This window comes from Andrena cerasifolii, chromosome 16 (assembly GCF_050908995.1).
Source record: "Andrena cerasifolii isolate SP2316 chromosome 16, iyAndCera1_principal, whole genome shotgun sequence".
In the NCBI taxonomy this organism is placed as follows: domain Eukaryota; kingdom Metazoa; phylum Arthropoda; class Insecta; order Hymenoptera; family Andrenidae; genus Andrena; species Andrena cerasifolii.
In genome coordinates this window covers 10,947,632-10,960,328 of record NC_135133.1, presented here as the reverse complement: position 1 = coordinate 10,960,328, position 12,697 = coordinate 10,947,632, and the positions used below count along the sequence as shown (strand labels likewise).

Genomic DNA, 12,697 nt, shown 5'->3' with positions numbered 1-12,697 from the left:
GGGAAATTTCGCGATTTTATGGCCAAAAGCACAAAAATAATTTTTTCAATTCGACAAAATAACTGCAATTGAAGTGAATTGAACAACTAATATGAGTATGAAATGCCACCAATTTTACTGTTAAATGTTTTAATACAAAGCTCGTGTAGACTCTGAAATATTTAGGTTCATGTGAGGTTAGAACGATCGCAAAGAATTAATCTTGATTTTCAAGTTGCTTCAAACACTTATATTGTGTTATCCAAAGATCTGAAAATAATTTCAAGGCATGGATTGAATTCCTGGTGGTGCGTAAGATTTAGATTTATATATTAAAAATAAGTTTTCAGGTTTTGACCACGAAAATGGATATAGTTTTTCAATTGAAATTTGTATTAAATTTGTGGAATTAAAAAATTTCATTTCTGTTGTTTTGGCCATAACCTCGCAAAATTTCCCCACTGTGCATCGTTGACATATTTCTTCGCGGTCCTCGCATCGCTCCACGCGCCGGCTATCGATTTCCCCCTCGTGTAACTCGGCGAAACGCTAAACGATCAGTCCGCGATGAAATTTTTTACCTTTTTTTTATTCCAACGCGCGAGACCGATGGGTGTTGCCTGTTCCGATATCTTTTCGTCGCCTTTTGACTACTTTCGCAGTTCATCGAAGCTGTATTTTTAGCCGTACGCCTGGAAGCGTGGCTTGTTAAACTCGCAAGAGAATGTGAAATTTTCCCCGCCGGAAAAGTTTGGCATGCTCGACGGTCGATCATTTCGTTTACCATCGATTCCGTGTCCTCGGAAAAACAGTTCCATCTAGAATCAAGGGATGGCAGCACGTTTACCAACCACCCACCCCTCGACCTAGTGGGGGGAAGGCTAGTAAAGGGGTTGCCAGGGTGATTTTTCTACCCTCCCGAAGCGAAGGCACTGTGCGCTGCTGCCAGCTATCGAGCGGTTCGCTCACTAACCGTGTGGATCTTATTCTCTCTTTCGCTCGCATACTCTCTCTCCGCGTAAACGTAGCTCCTCTTTCTCTCGCTCCCCCTCTGATCGCTCTGCTCCCGCCAGTCGACTTTCATCCCCACTCGGCGTAATCGAGCGCCTCTCTCCCTCCAACCGCGGATCAGCCTGAGTTTCCCTCCCTTTTCCACCGTTTCCCATCGAAATTTCACTTCTCTCTTCCCGCTTCTTATCGCGTCTTTCTGTCGACCTTTTAACCGTTTCCCTCCCTTCCGAGCGTTCCGCCAACCCTGCCCCTGTGGCCGAGGGAAAGCTCGACGGCGACGCGTCGCGTTCGCCACTATCCGCCACGAGGGAAAGCTATAGCAGCGCGTCGTAAAATCCCTCGTAGCGTATTTCGTATTAAAATATTAAAATATTCATTCGAAGCATAAAGGCGACCAAATTACGCCGGTTAGCGTGCTCCATTCACGTACGGAGGGTCGCGAGGATCGTTCTTTTTTACAGCCGCCACGACCTACGACACGTTCTAAATACCAGGCTTCCGAAACTTTCGCGATCAGTCGTACATTGAAATGTGGGTACATCTATGGCCCAGGCAAGATCTTTTACTTTCGCGAAGGCTATTATTCAGGGGGGTAGCTTGCTTTCGCGTGTACCTACCTTCGTAAGGTTTCCCATTCAACTTGGTTCTCTCATCATTTCGAACACCCAACGACTATGTGGAGTGCGTCTAATGCCCGTCGGATTGCGTATGCAAATACGCCAGCTCCCCTTTGCCCATGCATGTACAACCTATGTGTTACGAAACGTCATGTATTTCCTCACGACGATACGTTCTTTATCTTTTCGATTACCTTCGCACTTGGAGCTTTCGAACGAAAGGGGGCGAGGTTTGCGTGGCCGGAAGTAGACGGACAACGAATTCCCTGCGGTAACTCGCGACAGTGACCGGCTTAACGCCAGCGCGGAGCACGGACCGTTTCGTGTACCGGGTGTTTTTCACAAATGTTTTCGCACCCCACGAAGGTTCTCTAGCGCATGACAAGGTGTAGCCTCGGCGTGCACCCTGCGTCTCCCTCCATCCTCCGCCCCCCGCAGGGCTGCTGGGTCAGAAAAGACCGGCTAAATTATGCAAGCAAACGTTCAGGTAGTAAAGTGTTTTCACGTAGAGTGGAACAGGCCCATTGCTGGTTGCTTCCCCCGTTTCGTTCGTACCTCTCCGTCCCTCTGCCGCGTCATCCCTTGCGGCGTGGAACGAGGAAACTCGCTACCTGTCGGGTCCTAAGCAAATATTTCACGGCAGCGTTCGATCCAATTTGACACAATGGGGCTGCGCGAAATCGAATTAAGGGCGCATTACGAAGGAGGACCGTGGCCGGATCGATCGAGAATCGAGACGTCGCCGCGTCCCACGGAGGAGAAAAGAGATTGTCCGAGACGGGGGTGACAAAATCGAAGCGACATTGCTGCGCGTCACGTCGCCTCGCCACCGATCGGGCCGAGTGAAGAGGCCGACAACGTTCGCGCGTGTAATAAAGTTGGCAAAGAAGCGATAATGGCTGGCATTAAAATGCTCGTAATTCCAGTGAAAGTGGCCGCACGGCGCGGCGTATAATAAGGGGCCGCGTAAATGACAGAGCTGGGCATAATTGGTATCGGTGGTGCGCTCGAAATTCCTAGGTTCGGTAGGAGCTCGGCTATACTTATCGTTAGCGAGAGAACGATCCACGAGAGGCATCCTCGCGCGTCCATGCTTCCGCGATGTCAGTCGATATTACGCGCCGCTAGCCCGGGGACGTGCGTGCGCGCATCGGGCTAGAACTCCTCGGACCTCGCGTACCCCTTCGATATGCTTTCCCCCCGTTTACGATTCCTCTGCTGCGCTGATGCTGGCACCTCCGGGGAAAAAAATAAAAACGAACAGAAGGGCCAAGGACAAGAATAAAGTTTTCCAACGACGACCCAGAAACGTAGCCGCGACAACTGTTGCACTCCGAGGCGAATCGCTCGGAATGGACAACGCGTTCTGGCACGGGTCTCGACCCGCGAACCGCGTCTTTCAAACAAGGGGTGGTTGTGTGCGCAGACTGCGAGGTGATACAGTTTTTCCAAAGGCTGTGACTTGTGTTCGAAAGACGGAAACGGTGTTAACCGGCGAAAGCGATGGATGAAGGAGGACCGCGGTGCCCCCTCCAAGCGTAGAAGGTGCCCACAGGTGCGAAGGTGCAAAGCCAGCTGGGTAGTTGAAACGGTACGACACAGGGGGATCCGCGGCGGCACACGATGATCTAACTCACCCCTCTTGAGGGGTGGCTGGCACGTACTGCATAATGCTGCTACCTGTGGCTCTCATTTAAATGTACTAAACCTCGCTCGCTCGCTCGCTCGCTCTCGCTTCCTCCCCCTTCGTTGAGCGTAGCTTGCTCGCCGCTACGCCGCGCCGTTAGCTCGCCCCCGGCCAAACAGCCTTTTTTATTCGGCCATTCCTATTGATACCACCCCCTCGGGGCCCTGCTGGCCCGCTTCTCTTGCTAATTAATCACCTCGACCGTGTACCTGTTGCGCGACAACGCTCGCGCCTCTTCCGGTTTCGCCTTCCAGACTCTCCGATTCTCTCCAAGTCGCTCGGAGTTTGGCCTTTCCGCTGACATATAGGGGGGAAAAGAGTCGCGGTGCAGGCGACGATGGCAATCCGTTGCACCTGTTGCACCGCGAGCTACGCGAACTACGCGAGTCGCGGCTGGCGCCAAAAGATAGGTATAGGGGAGAGCGGGGACAAAAGTAACATTTTTTACATTTGGCCTAGCCTACAATTACCTTTTATAGATATAAAAATCACAATTATACCTTAAGATAGTATGTTCCTTGGCCTATCATTTCAGCACAGATTCAGCTTTATGTGATAAGTAGGCAAAGAGTTATGGCAGTTTTCCGTAGTGACTGTCATTGTTACTTTCGTCCTGCAGGGGTAGGACGAAAGTAACACTAATTATTTTCAGGAAAATTAAGTAAAACATTTCTTCCAACGCAAAATAGGATTTTTTATTATAAAAAAAAGAAAAAACGATAAAAAGAAAATAAATTTTAAATAACGAAAGGTAGAAAGCATAACCAGCTTCGGACATTTCTTTGGTATTGTATATTTAGTTGAATGATATGTATTAAATTTTCGTGGGACTAACCCTTAAAATCTACACATTGGATCCACGTCTCTCTTGAACAGCTTTCACTGAAAGGGTCCAAACAAACCAGACATAGACAGTCATTATTATCTGAAGAATTCCTATCCTGTATGCTATTTTGCTCGCCCAAGTAACATGTTACTTTTGTCTCCAGCCATGTTTTTCAGTATGGAACTGTTATAACACAAATTATATCTACAAAGCTTGTTGAAATCAAGTACAGGAACTTCTAAAGACATTATCTAAGAACGCTCTAGCAAATAATTAGTTTAATATTTATAGTCTAACTATGACTATTAAGAAAAAAAGCGAAAACAGGAGAAACTTACCTGAATGATCTAAATAACAATTTTCGCTTGCCCACAGTATACGATTTGTGTTACAGCTCAGTGTCACTCAGTACAATAAAAGAAACATTTTGGAAATGTTTGTGGAAGGGGGGAGAAGGTGTGTTACTTTCATGACGCCGTTACGTTTGTCCCCGTTCTCCCCTACGCGTCTGTTCTGGATCCTTTGGCGCAATTAGGACCTGTTGCGTGCGTGATCCTCGGCGATTCGAGTCGCGAGTTGCGGGGGCAGAAGAAAGTGAAATTCAGAGCCGGAGTCGCGGGCCTGACCCCTCGGGTGCTGGCCCCTCGGTTTCGGTGTTGTCGTAGGTGTTTGATCTCGCAGCTCGGCGGTGGTACGGCGAGAGTCGGAGTCGAATCGAGCCGGAGTCGAGTCGAGTTGTAGTCGAATCGAGTGGAGTGGATCGCTGGGGTGATAGGGACGAGGTGGCGAGCAGGGGTGAGAGCAGTGGCGCCTGGGGTGCGTAGGCTGCCTCGGAGGCGCGGTCGAGCCAGGTTCCGCCCGACGGTGACGTTGTTCGACGGCCACCTTGCGAGCGGGGCCAATGGGCGAGCGTACGCGCCAGCTCGGTGGGGATGTGCAGGTCGGTGGCGCGCATGAGTCGGTTCCACCGAGCGATGGTCCGGGAACCTCGGGAACCTCGAGCGAGCTGCGAGGCGAGGCAGTCAGTCGCTCTCAGCTACGACATGCATAACGCATGAGAGAGCCCGAGCGAGATCTTTTGCGAGTCGTCGTGTCTCTCCTCTCGCGTCAGCATACACACTCTCTCGCTCTCGCGTGCACACACTCGCACGGGAGAGACAGTCGTGCGCGAGGAAAACGCACACGCGCGCAACCGAGACAGCGGCGTGCACCTTTTACTCGGCTCCGGTGTTCGTGACCATCCGCACTCGTCGTCGCGGATCCGTTCTCGCGTTCCCGGAGTACCGCCCGTATCGTCCGCGACGTCCGCAACGTCCGCAACGTCCGCAACGTCCGCGTCGTCCTTTCGCGTCCTGCCGAGCCGATCGGCTCGCGAGTGTCGCGCCGTGCATCGTACTCGACGCTCCACGCTCTCGTCGACGTAGTCCTCGACTACATCTAGTGATAACACCACTGCGACCAGCGATGTGTGATCTTCGGTAAGAAGCGATCAAGCTCCCGCGAGTGATTCGGTTCGCCGAGATTCCTTTCTACACGTCCGGTGCATTCCTCCAGTGGAGTTGAGGGGAGATAGCTGCGACAGGGAAGAGCTTTGACATCGTTGCGGTGAAAATCGCAAACCGTCTCAGCGGGGATCCTCCCCGGTTGTGCTACCCCGCTACTGTCGCGCGTGTTCGCATCGTCGTTTGGGAAAACTATGGACTACGGGTTGTTTGCACGCACGACGATGCCGCTTACTCGGGATTTGGTGCGTCGTCGCGAACGATGGACTGTGCGCTACGTGTGATAGGTGATTGCTGACAGGAACAAGTTCTTTCGTTCGCTGCACAGGAGGAAGCAGAAGAAGTAGCAGAAGAGGAGGAGGACCGTGGCCGAAAGAATAAAACACCTAGCAAAGCGGAAACGCACAGCGCAGGGGAAAGAAATAGTGAAAATTGTGGAAAAGTTTGAAAGGAAGAGACAGGGAGAGAAAGAGAGACAGAGAGAGAGAGAGAGAGCGAGAGTGAACGAGGGTGCAGCCCTGTCGGGGGCGACCCCCGAGGACGTGGAAAGTGGATAGTGGAAAGAGTTCGAGAGGCGAGTATCGCAAAATCTCGGTGCGAGGGGAAGTAGATGGCAGCTACCACGTACATGCCGATTAGTAGCGCAGTGTCGTCGGACCTGGATGGTGGTTCGGGTAGCGCGATCGGGATGAACATCGCCGTGGGTGGCTACTCCTCGGGCTCGCCGCGCAGCGCCGCCGACGCCGGGGAGATGAAGTACATGCCAGCGCCGCAACATCATCACCACCATCATCACCATCACCAGGTGTCGTCGTCGCCGTCGCCAAATGGACTGTCCCATCCGACGGCGAGTCTCTCGGCAGCGAACCCCTGGGTGAGCCTGCAGCCGAGCAGCGACCACTGGGCGTCCTCGATGAGCATGCACCACACCAGCCACCATCCGCACCATCATCCACACCAGGGTAACGCAGGTCTGGACGTGAAGCCATTGACGGCGGCAGCGGCAGCGACTGCCGCAGCGGCTGCAGCGGCTGCCAATGACCAGTCGATGCACGCTCATCGTGGCGGTCCTCATCAGTCGCCGGGAATGGCCTCGCCGCATCCTTGGCACGCGCCAGTCGTCCCTTCGGCCCACTATAATCCGAGCGGTGGCGCGACCTCGCCCACTACCCTTCAGCAGTACCATGCCGCGATGAACGGGATGCTGCATCCGCACCCGCATCAGCATCATCCGCAGCTGCACAATCACCAGACCGGGCTACATCCGAACCTGAGGGACCCTGGCTCGCCGGTCGGGCACGCACTACACCCGGGCCACGCGCACGACAGGGATCACAGCGCCGGCGAGGAGGACGCGCCGACCTCCGACGATCTCGAGGCGTTCGCGAAACAGTTCAAGCAACGGCGTATCAAGCTCGGCTTCACCCAGGCGGACGTCGGCCTGGCGCTCGGCACTCTCTACGGCAACGTGTTCTCGCAGACCACGATATGCAGGTTCGAAGCGCTCCAGCTGAGCTTCAAGAACATGTGCAAGCTGAAGCCGCTGCTGCAGAAGTGGCTGGAGGAGGCGGATTCGACCACCGGCTCGCCGACCAGCATCGACAAGATCGCTGCCCAGGGCAGGAAGAGGAAGAAGCGCACCTCGATCGAGGTGACCGTCAAGGGCGCCCTCGAGCAACACTTTCACAAACAGCCGAAACCCTCCGCTCAGGAGATATCTAGCCTCGCGGACAGCTTGCAGCTGGAGAAGGAGGTGGTGAGGGTGTGGTTCTGCAACCGACGGCAAAAGGAGAAGAGGATGACGCCGCCGAACACGCTCGGCGACGGGATGATGGAGGGCATGCCGCCCAGTCACCAGGGTCAGGCCGGCCTCCACCAGGGTTACCATCCGCAGGATCACCTCCATGGCTCGCCTATGGGGCACAGCCACAGTCCCCCGATGCTCAGTCCTCAGGGTCTCACGGCCCACTCGTTGGCGGCTCACTAGCGTTCGCCCGGGCCTCCCCCGTTGGGCCTCTCGATAACCTCACAAAACTCGGCGAACAACCCGGTCGCGGCATCCTCGCCTCCGGACACGCTCACTCCGTTCTATCACCACTATTTGCAGGCGCGCACCGGCAGCTATTCCACCGGCTCGTAGCCGTGCCGGACACCGAGCTGTCTCGAATTTCCGCCGCCGCCTTGCCTTCTTTCCGCTCCTGGTCCCGTCGATCTAGTCCACCTGGTCGAATGTGGAGCCCAAAGTGGCATGCTGCAAGCACCAGCCGAATTCACCACCCACCGCACTGGGTACAGCAACGAACGGAGTAGCTGAATAGATCGCTACGATCTCTCTTCGACGAGGTTTAATGGGGTTCAACGAGGCCGAACTCGGGCCATTGGGGAGGCTTGTTAATAAGCGCGATGGCAATCGCGCTCGCCCAATCACCGCTGATATCGCCGTCCAGCACACCACCGGGGAACGCACCATCCACGTCGCTCACCACCGTCACCACAGGGAGACCGACTCGTCGACCGAACGACTGTCCGTCTCGGTCACTTCATCCCTTGGATCCTCGCGAACCAATTGGACGCCATGCGTGCCGTGATCTCGCGAGTTTCCGGCCACCGAGGCAACCGCGCGCGATATCTTCCCGGTGACAAAAGTGCGTAATTCGAGTACGGCCAGCTCGTTCCGTCAGTTCGTCCACTCGCCCGACCGTCCGTTTCTTTCTACGGAGAAGATAACGGGGAGGATCGCTTCGCATCACCGTCGTTACCGTTTTCGTTGGTTGTATCGTTCCGACGGTGAGATATCAAATCAAACGAAACGAAAGGAAAGAAAGTGCGCAATGTTCTCGAGTCCGGTCGAGTCCGCGAGAATCGCGAGGGACGTTGTATCGTGTGAATCGTGTGAATCGTGTGGATCGTGTGAATCGTCGACGAACGACGGGACACCGACGGACGGGGATGGCCGTGCGAAGTAAAACGAAAGGAACGTAGCTAAAGAGGCGACAAAAAGCGGTGTGTTCGCGCGGGATTTGTTCGAAACAAACCCGCCGCGAATGATGTAACATAAGTAAATATGGACTGTAAATAATGTACTAGATAAAGTTAGTAAGTTAAGTGAGAGAGCGCGCATCGTTAACGTCTTGCCTCGTCATCGTCGTCGTCGTGGCCGTCATCGCCGTCGGGCGAGAAACGAGGCTCGACCGTGGGGTACGAGAAAACTGGGAGGAACGAGAAATAGGAGGGAACGATGCGACGCGGAAAACTATCCGCTATGAAAGACGAGCCGCAGATTCGCAAAGAGGAATAGGGCACGCGTGAAACGGGGAAAATACGCGCGTGCCTGAAAACGTGTGCCGAATCCTAGCGACAGCAGTACCCCCTCGCAAAGAAAAACCCCTTCTGTATAAAGAGTAAGTATATGCATACAAATAAACATATATATATATATATATAAATATATATATATATATATATAAATATATATATATACAAATGAATATAAATATTATATATGTATAAATAAAAGTCTATGTATATGAGAGAGAGAGAGAGAGAGAGAGAGAGAGAGAGAGAAAGAGAGAGAGAGAAAGAAATCTATGGCGATGTCGTAAGGTTGTAGCTGTATTATAAATATTACTGCGACGTTTAGAGTTGTCGAGGCACCGTTTCGCGTAAAAAAAGTAACTATTGTAAACGACGAGAGATAGGTCTGTCATTATTATTTGTCATTATTACGATGGTTTTATTATTATCGCTATTATATTATTCGTCATCTCTTTATTGTCATTTATTATTATTCTTTATTATTATTACGATTATTATTAATATTACTATTATTAATGTTACACATTATGATTTTGTTGCCCGGAGGCTAATCGCACAGCGAGAGTCTCGCGCTTTCCATCGCCGCCGGGCACCGCGACTATTTCTCTCGTTTCTTTTCATCTTTTCGTTGCGCATCTCGCGCGCGATCTCGCCTCTCTTCTTCTCCCGCGCTCGTTTCGTTGCCCTCGTTTGCCAAAGCTCTTCCTCTGGAAAAATAGGTTCGTCTGGTTCGTTTCTGTTCGAATGCCGCGAAAATCTGTTTGACGCTCGGCCAAAGTTGCCACGACGTTGTTGTACTTTTTCTCCGCGGCTTTTTGGGTCGCGCGCAAATCGATATTGCACACACCCGTCGCGTCGGCATTAGATATGTCCAGCATGCAGGTATTTCCTAGTTGTTTTCCTTTGCGCGGTTGGGTCTCGGCGTTACGGTGTCCGACTCTGTTAGTTTTTCCCTGGATTCTTTTTCGATTAGATGTACATATGAGGATTGGGAGGACGCCTTCGCGCGTGTACGTGGGAAAAAGTACGGGGATATACGTGCCCGGGAACAACGATTCGGGTAGTCCGCGAAATGTTGCCGCGAAGTCGCTTGTAACCAAAGGGAACAAAGTCCGGGGAGGAATCCCCGGGCAAGGGTCTATGATCTCTTTCGCGAAAGCTTTTACTCCATCTTCCGATTGCTAGTTTGCTACCAGCTAGATACACCCCTCTCTCGCCTCTGATGTCTCGTTCGATCTTCGCTTTCCGTTTCTGCTTCAACAAACGCTTGCTCGTTTTCCTTTTCTGACGTTAGCGACAGGTTGAAAGCTGCTCGGTCAGATAGTCTCGATCGCAGGTCCAGTTAACGGCGATACTCGCCTGTCAAAACGTTCGATCAGCCTTTCGCAGTGGACTCTCTCTATCGTTTGCTGTCTGTCAAATTTTATAGAGTTTTACAGTCGGCGAAGAGAAGGTATCCATTTCTCACGAGAACTCGCTTGACGAATACGCGCTCGTTGAGTGTACTCGGCGATCGCGGCCTCGAGCCTCCTTTTTTAACGCCTTTCAGCGCGTAGGTGGTCGCCACCGTCGCCCCTACCTGTCCTCCGGGCTTTTTCTCCGCGTTTATTTTCTCTGTTCCCGAGGTTGTTCGGTGCTTGTGATCGTCCAGGGGGCCCGGTACCCCCGCCGCATGTACATACACCGCGTGCCTACGCAAAGGGACCCCGTGTGTCCTTCTCATTTCTTCCGCGGAGTGATTCTAGCGTCGGGAAAGGGGGTGGAACGATTCGATTGTTCACCACTTCTTCCACCCAAACGGATTTCTCTTGGACGCCAGCGACGAGCCTCGGAATGATTTGGCCGTCGCGCCGCTTCCGCGTGGAGAAGTCGGCGCTTTCGGTGCACGATTAAATCCTGATCGACGCGTAAGAACGTCGGGTAAATTCATCGGGGCACGGGCAAATTATGCGAAACGCGTACACGCGCGAGACGATCCTTGACGCGACCGGCATGCAGGAACAGCTTCAGCACGGGCTTGGAGCAACGGCGCGAATCTCGATAGCTGCTATTTAAAATGTGCGAACGATACGTTCATCCTTTATTTACGTGGACTCGGTACTGTGCCCAAACTGTCGCTCGAATCCATCAAATTCCAGTCGTAGGTGGAGGAGCGAGCACCTTTGCAACGTTGGTCGTCGAGATGAACAGTCGGACCACCCCTTTTATATCACTCGGTGCCCTTCCACGACGGCGCGCAGCCGTCGCATCAATGTTCCCGTAATCGTTCGGGAAACCATAAAATTCCTCGTTAAGATCTTGCGAAGCCCCCAGCTACAAAGTCTCCTCCGAGACACGATACACGACCGCTCCATTAGGTGGGGGTCAGTTTAATAAGGGTGATTGGGGTGGGCCAAGCGTGAAAGTGACAGGTCCTAGGCCGACGCGACGGTGAACAGACCGTGTCGATCTTTATAACGCGCTTAACGCCCTGCAGACCGCTTGCTCGTTTCTGTGATTCGTCGCCGCTTCTGTTTTTAATAACTAACGACACGTTCGTAGGGCGAAGCTGGCCTTTGGTTTCGTTCCAAGTGATCGAGGGGATGCCTACCGTTTCATGGACGGTTCAGCTTCTTCCCCTCGATTTCTTCGAGCGCGATTGATTACGGCTTCATTAAGCGGCAGCTCGCGGAGTCAGGATTACGCGCGTTATCGGTGACACGGTTTCCGTGATTATTTGCTCAATTGGCGCGAGTGCCGGCGCTTGATCCGAGCCCGGTCTCGGCCAGCAGAACGAACAGAGAAACCAGAGAAAAACGCGAGAACGTCCACTATATTTATTTGCCCTATCCGCGAGAGCAATCCGGGAGATCGAGACCGAGGGAGAGGAGGAGAGAAAGAGAGACACGGAGCTCGGACGTTGGAAATTTTCGAATCGACAGCCAAAATGGAACCGATAAGGGACAAGTTGTTATTTTTTTTTTCTTCTTTGGTTTTTGTTATTCTAATGAAACGCGCTAGAAGACCGTGCGCCCGAGAGAAAGAGAAAGGGGACGAGAGAACGAAGGAGCAACTAACGAGCGAGGGAGATTTGTTGGGCCAACGGAATCATTCGCACCCACGTTGTTTTGTTGATTTTTCGTTTGGTCGTTGTCCGGTTGTACGTTTGCCAGCCACCGAATCGGGATGACCGTGTCGCTTGGACGCGCCGTCAGGCGACGATGATTTTGTTGGCGCAACGAATCCGCGCGTTGTGTTCCGGCCGCTGCGTGAACCTACGACACGACACGCGAGGCGTTTTTACGTTTCAACCGCCGCGCCGTTTTGTACATAGGCAAAGACGAAGGCGTTTGACAGCGGGACAGCCTCGACCGTTGCGCGAACCGAAGGAAAGGGACGGGATCGAAGAGCGCGGTCACCCTGAGAGCGATGGGCCCGAATAATATATCTTCCTCGTGGCGATTTCAAAAGATTTCCAGCCGAAAGTCCTGCCGATTTACAATACCGCTCGCCGCCCGCAGGCGCTAATCGAACTCTTCGATTTCCGGCTGACTTTCAGCGAGAATCGCGCGAATTTTCGCGTCGACGATGATGCGTGCGTATGGTGAATATGAGAGAGCGAGAGTGAATGCGCGTGTGTCAGAGAGAAAGAGAGAAAAAAAGAGAAAAAGCGACGACGAGAAGAGAGACATGTAAAGATACTTAACGTAAAGCACGCGCACAGAGACGATCGAAACGAAACGAGACGCGAAAACGAAGTCGAATACAAAAAACGAAAATA

At 52.7% G+C, this 12,697-nt stretch overlaps 1 protein-coding gene across 3 annotated transcripts in view; it reads left to right on the top strand.

Moving 5' to 3' along the window:
* The first annotated feature begins 5,101 nt into the window (after nt 1–5,101).
* The window catches only part of Vvl (ventral veins lacking), a 45,064-nt gene continuing 37,468 nt past the window's right edge, over nt 5,102–12,697 (top strand). For all 3 annotated transcript variants that reach the window (XM_076829742.1, XM_076829741.1, XM_076829740.1), the window contains exon 1: nt 5,102–9,023. In XM_076829742.1, coding sequence (XP_076685857.1) covers nt 6,233–7,609 — 1,377 coding nt within the window. In that variant the 5' untranslated portion in view covers nt 5,102–6,232 and the 3' untranslated portion in view covers nt 7,610–9,023. The remainder of the gene's footprint in view (nt 9,024–12,697) is intronic.